The sequence below is a fragment of the Macaca mulatta genome, chromosome 10, assembly GCF_049350105.2.
Source record: "Macaca mulatta isolate MMU2019108-1 chromosome 10, T2T-MMU8v2.0, whole genome shotgun sequence".
Taxonomy (NCBI): Eukaryota; Metazoa; Chordata; class Mammalia; order Primates; family Cercopithecidae; genus Macaca; species Macaca mulatta.
The window spans coordinates 23,710,880-23,717,299 of record NC_133415.1 but is presented as its reverse complement, the minus strand read 5'-3'; the positions used below and the strand labels follow the sequence as shown (position 1 = coordinate 23,717,299).

Below are 6,420 nucleotides of genomic sequence, written 5' to 3'. Positions count from 1 at the left end.
TGTTTTCCCCTTTAAAAATAATTTCTGAAAACTGCTGAGACTAATAACATGTAATCCTTTAGTTTACTGCTTAGCTTTTAAAAACAGAAAATTACTTAAGAAACCAAACGTAACCACTTAGTGTGGCACAGGTACATTTCAAGAATAAGAATTTGCAATTAAAACAAAACAATTTTCCCAGAGCGGCAGTGCTGCCAATGACAGAGTTCTCGAAAAACAGAGTAGTGGTCTGAGGTGTTCCGAACCAGTGGCTCAGGGAAACAACCACTCAAGCACACAAGTGGCATTTTGTGATCAAATTTATTTTTTGTTTAAATTTCATTTACTTTGTTTTACTGTAATTTACACAAGAGACTGCCAAGTAAACTAGGTATTTTACATTCACCACACATTCCCTCAAATCTCCACAGTTGTTAGAAAAACATTAAAATCCATGCGCCGGGCTCTCATTTCCATGTGTGCCTAAGCTCCCAATGATACTACAGATGCCAGCGAGAGTTAAGTTCATTAAAAGGAGAGGGCTAGACTCTTTATTTCACAAAATTAGCAATAATCTTCCTCGCACCAAACACTTTGCAGACAATGATTATGCTCTGACAAAACCTATCTTACAACAGTGCCCAGAGAGTAAACATCGGTCTTTATCCTGAGTACACAAAGGACGTATGAAATGTGGGTTTTGTTGCTGAGGATAACAGGGTATTGCAATGCAGTAGTGATCCTAAACATCCTTCCTTGTCTGATTCACTGAAATCACTCCAGTGGGGGAGGGATGCAGGACATGTGGGAAAACAAGGAGCAGGCAGGACAGGACTGTCAGCAAATCAGATTACTAATGTGATTTGACTGCAGGGGTTGGCGTGTTTTAGGAGGGACAGGAGGTTAAAAAAGACAGTTTGTGACCTGAAGGCTTCAACAATATAATTCTATTCAAGCTTCCAGGACTGACAGGGGAAAAACTGGATTCAGACAGAGAAAGCTGATAAAAATCTAACCTAGCTATTGTTCCTTCCTTTAAAAAAAAAAAAAAAAAGTGGCAGCCCGTTCTGACCAGCATTCTCATGATGCCTATTCAGGATCTGTTCTGATGACATCCTACTTGAGAGCACATCCCACAGTCGGAGGTCCCCCAGCCTCCTGGCGGGGCCTCCTCACCGCACAGGCCAGACTCACACTGCATCTTAAACTGTTCCTATCTCAAAGTCACCATCTCCCCCTTGAAGTGTGTGTTTCCACAAGAAGAGCAAAATGTCATCACTAACTATATCCTATCATGTGAGCTCTGAGGAATCTAGACCATTTGCATAGTTTCCAAGCTGTAGTTACAGACTGTCATCTTCAAAACAAGACTCCGTGAAGTGCTATACTTTTAGCTTTTCTACACAGCCTACAATCCTATTAAGACTAATTTCTCCATCAATGTGTTTGCCTAACAGGAGGATGAAAATTGTCTAGTGTTTATTATAAATCAGAAACCGTCATCTCCATTTTTGCTAGGTTTGATGTAGAAAAATATTTGAAATTTAAAATATAAAAATCCAATAAAAACCAGAATTTTTTTCTAAGGATTTTTCCCTCAGGGCAAACAAGTAAAAACTGGCCTGTAACTTTGCTCCTTACCTTATATTGTCAAATTTGGCTACAAGATAATGACCATCCAGAAATAAATAGTTATAAATATATTCAGAGTTTACACCCCAGATTCCCTGGAATACCAAAAAATTTTGAAGAAATTTTCTGTGGGAGTCTACTGCTTATGGGACTAAAATAAAAATTTATAAGAAACTGACTTAAAAGAAGAGAAAAATAATAAAAGGCTATATATGTTGGTCCACAACTTGACATTTATGAAACATACCAGCTAGTATTACATTGCAGTCAATTTGTCCATTAATGGTATTACTCTGATAATTATTAAAATCTGTTCCAGGTATATATATTGAAAATATTTTCTTTTGCATTCTTGCTGAAGATAGGTACAGTACTTTGGAGAAATTGTACTAATCCCTTCAGTATGTCTGTATGTACATATATACACAAATGTGTGTATTTGGATCTGTAGCTCTACATGCGCTTTATATACAGCTACAGACATATGCACACATACATATATACACACGTGGTGGAGAACCTGTGCTTGTGTGTGTATCATCACAAGCACACATCTGGGAAACGTCAACACTGCAAGATACTGGTCAGATTCTTCTTCACTCATCACTGGCTGCGCTTGTTCCCCTCACTTGACCTTGATTACGTAACTGTAAGAAAAGTGAAAGACAGTGCAAAATGTGTTAAAATAGAGACAGAAAATGTTAGACAGCAGCTTGTCAAACACACTTTCCAAAAAAAAAAAAAAATTCTCAATGTGTCAAAACTTTTGGCAGAAAATGTACCCCAACTACTGCATCTTACAATTTTCATCTGTTTAAAAAGAGTTTGGTCTTACTACTAATGCCACAATATATTCTCATCAGAGGGGAAAATAAAGTCGAGGCAGAAATAAATCACAAAAACTTAGGAGAGTTTAACAAAAGTAACAATAACTTATTATTATTATTTTTTTAATGAACATGGAATTTAAAAGTGTTTTGGGGGAATCTTGGAAGAGTTACTTCATTCTTATTTGGCACAACTAGCTTTTCTCACAATGGAACACTTCATTTATCCCAATGCTCAAAAATTAAAAGAGCAGGTAGCTCATGTGGGGCAGCAAAGAACCACAGTGGAGGGAGGAGAGTGTTACATCTCGTTCTTTTTCTAATAAACATCATAGTTCAATATAAACAAATGATACAGCACACTGTCGATTTTTGTTTACTCACACTGGTTTCAATTTGTGAGGGAGATTTTGATTTCCTGTTTTTTTGCATCTCTGGGAAAATTTGTTATATGGGCATATAATGTTTTAAAGAAATAAGACCACAGAAATGTTTTACACCATAAATTAAAACTAAAGTGCATTTACGCAGAGTACAGCTAACTGTAATAACTGAAGATGAAATACCAAGGAAGACTTTCTGGTGCACAGAAAATATTACAGCCAAAACAAATTATTGAGGTTGGCTCGTATGGTATGGGATAGAGAATCTTTATTTGATCTCAAGTGATTTTACATATTTCCTTACTAACCACAAATGGTTCTACAAAGAACCAGGTCAATTAACTCAGTATCGAAAAATCAGCTAGCTTCTAGGACAATGTGCTACATGATGAGTAAGAGCACCTGGCAGCTGGGTTCTAACCCATAACACTAAAAACTAACCCAGGATTACTAAATTCAACCTGGTCCACAGGTAAAATTTTTAAAGACTATATAATAAGTGTTCACTATTAATTTCTAAAATATTTATCTTTTAAATTCTAAAAATAAAACCACATTTAACACTTAGAGCTTCTGCTCAGCAAGTTAACTGCCCATCACCAAAAGGTACAGGTTTTGAAACATCTTTTTACCCAGGTCTTCACTTACACAGTTTGATATTGTCTCTGACCCTACAGGGGACTCATCTAGACATCAGCAGCCGACGTGCCTCGAACGGAACCCCTCTTACGCATCTAAACGTAAAATAAAATTGTGAGCTGCTGAAATCAGACTCTAAATAGGGGTTAGTAAGCAAGGGGAGAAAAAAGATCTAGAAGAAATTATGAAGTGATGGCTGACTGTTTATAACCATATCCACGTTAAGAATGAAGTTCTGAGGCCCCTCAAATAACCTTGGCTTAAAGATATTCTTGCAAAAGGCTTTTCTTAGCACAAAAAAAGGTTTATCTATCCTTAAATGTAAAAAACAAAAGCCTGCAGACTGATAAAAAATTATGAAAAACAGCCAATGGGTAAATAAATTGTTTGCCAATATGTGAGAAAACGTCCCAAAGGTCTGGTCCACATTTGTATAGTCCCTAGGCCAGACAAGGAAGCCATGAGGGTGTGGGCCACACCTCTCTGCTGCTTCTGAGAACAGGGTCTCTCAGCGGAGTCCTTTAAAGGAAGTTTACTGAAAGGAGGGAGAATGAAAGGAAGAAAAGGCAAGCACAGAAACAATGTATGGCAAACCATGAAGGGCACACAGATGTATTAGAAAGGACAGGCATTCATAACAATAGCCTCCAGACAAGCGACACAACTCAATGAGAAAACAAAAAACCAAATGAACAGAAAACAAACAAATGCAATAAATGCATTAAAACTCAACACATCCTCACCCCGACCCCTGTACCAGAAGTGCCAGTTAAGAACAAACAGGTAAAACGTTAACCTAAAGTCCTCCTTCAGCCGCTGAGCCTCAACCCCAGGGCAGTTCCCTGCAGATCATAGGCAGGGGCATTCCTCGTGTGCCTAACCTCTCAAGATACTAATTCTCTCCAGGGCAAAAACCCATTTGAAAGAAATCCAATTCTTAAAATATTTGCGAATTAAGAGCATTATAACGTCATTAAAATCTATCATCAGGTGTCAGGGGTCAGGACCTCAAGGAAAAAGCATGGTAAAGAGGACTCTAAAATGGGATGCCTCTTCAAGAGGCAGGTGCTTTCCGGGTAGGCATTCTTGGCCTGCAGGCTTGATGCTGCCCAGATTCTGAGGATGCTTTCACAAAGCCACTGTTAGGACTCAAAGCAGCAGCATCTTGATTCTGTGATGTGGAATCAAGCACTCCCCAATGACCTACAGCAAAATAACTTAAATGGGATTCAACGTTAAGATGCAGCACTTAATGGTGAAATTTGTCTTAAAATGTTTTTGAGGTAGTTGACAAAGCAATTGCTATGTACCCTCACTGTGAAGCAATGATAGATTTTCTACTAGCTTTATGAGGGGGTTAATCAGTTTCAGCAATGTGGGTATAAGAATGATGACACTGTCTAAGGAATTGGCCTTTTACTTCTCTATCTTACACCTTCTTCAGGAGTGCAATTTCCAGCTCACAAATAACTGATTTGCATGGAGCAGCAGCTGCACCTGCAGGCCCACTGCCATAGTTGAGAGCAAGAGTCACCAGCTCCACAGCGGAGGGTCACAGCGTGTTGATGCTGGGACCATTCTGTGTTCAGGTATCGTGCGGCTGAGAACTTGTTAGGGAAGCAAGAGCACTTCCCTGGGGGAAGAAATCTCAGTCAAGTTCTGTCCAAGGGGTCCAGAGATAGGTAGGGGTCAGAGTCCAAACCAGATAGGGCTATATTTATCACCTGGTCAATGGTAACTACTCTTCCCTATGTGACACACAGTTCTTCAGTATAAAAATTAAAAACTGAGAGAAGGGCTCTCTCCCAAGGGTTTGAGCTGTTGGTAAATCCTTGTTGAAAATGCCAGTGCTACATCATGAGCTTAGTGTGGATGGCTGTCTCTTGCTGCTTCTGTTTCATGTTCAGTGGACACCCACCAGCAGCTTGGAAGGGCTGAAGGCAGAGCTGGCAGGTATTCCTGGAGACTTGGGCACTTGGAGGGAGTGAAACCAGACAAGGCAAATGGACTAAAACTGGATAGGGTATCGAGGGCCAGGGGGGTGCTTGTTATAGAGTCAGAGAAAGGCACCTGACTCTTGAAAAAGGGAACACAGAAGTGGGAGAGAGGTCTGGAAAGAAAGGTAGGAAGTGCCCATGACCTGCTGTTGCCTATTTAAATGTTTTGCCTGTGGCTAGAATAAAAATAAGGAAGTGAGGGGGGTATCTTCCGCTCTTGCCATTTCATCACCCTATTCCCTATATCCAGAACTCAGAGCCCTAATATTAGTATGAGAAATTGGAGTCAAAGAGGCTTCTGCTGGCTAGTCTAGAAACCAAACCCTAATTTATAAAATATGTTCCAAATTTCAAACAATCAAAATTTTTTGGAACAAAATCCATTCATAAGTTGGAGTCTGCCTATAGTTTACTTTATGTATAAGATAAGGTTAAAATATTTTATTGCCTTATAAAGAAAATATGTCTTAGTCCTCTCAGGTTTATATAAAACTAATTAGAAGCAGATCTGCTGTAATCACCAAAAGTAAGCAACTTTAAACAGATTCTTTACGATGCTATGTGCCAGAAAAATAGGTTTCCTTTTGTGCCAAAGAATCTGATTTGCTGCCATTCTCCTGTGATTAAATGGAGTTTCTGCCTCACACACAGGCGTTTGTCAAATGCTCACACCTGCAGGGCTTCCAAAACTGGGCCTGTTGGCAGGACTTGAGATGACCACATGGAAACCACTAGCAGGCCCTGGACATTCCTTGGGTTCGTTTCACCCGTGGGGTCTTACTGCCAACTGAAGACAAACATGGCCCAGGGCAAAAACAAAACAAGACACATGCAAGAGGAAGCCAGGGAAGCATCCATCCCGACGAGAGAGGAGACGCCCACTGGCTGCCGGCCCTGCCCACTAGTGGTGGTGAGCAGCTGGGATGGGCTGTAACACTGAACTGTGGCATGCTGACCTCTTGC

General features: G+C 39.9%; 1 protein-coding gene across 3 annotated transcripts in view; it reads right to left on the bottom strand.

The window, feature by feature from the left end:
* Positions 1-281: 281 nt before the first annotated feature.
* The window catches only part of PITPNB (phosphatidylinositol transfer protein beta), a 67,659-nt gene continuing 61,520 nt past the window's right edge, over positions 282-6,420 (bottom strand). For 2 of the 3 annotated variants that reach the window (XM_077948702.1, NM_001266329.1), the window contains 2 exon segments: positions 3,470-3,555; positions 282-2,258 (listed from right to left, as the gene is read on the bottom strand). In XM_077948702.1, coding sequence (XP_077804828.1) covers positions 3,508-3,555 — 48 coding nt within the window. In that variant the 3' untranslated portion in view covers positions 282-2,258; positions 3,470-3,507. 3 annotated transcript variants of the gene reach the window in all.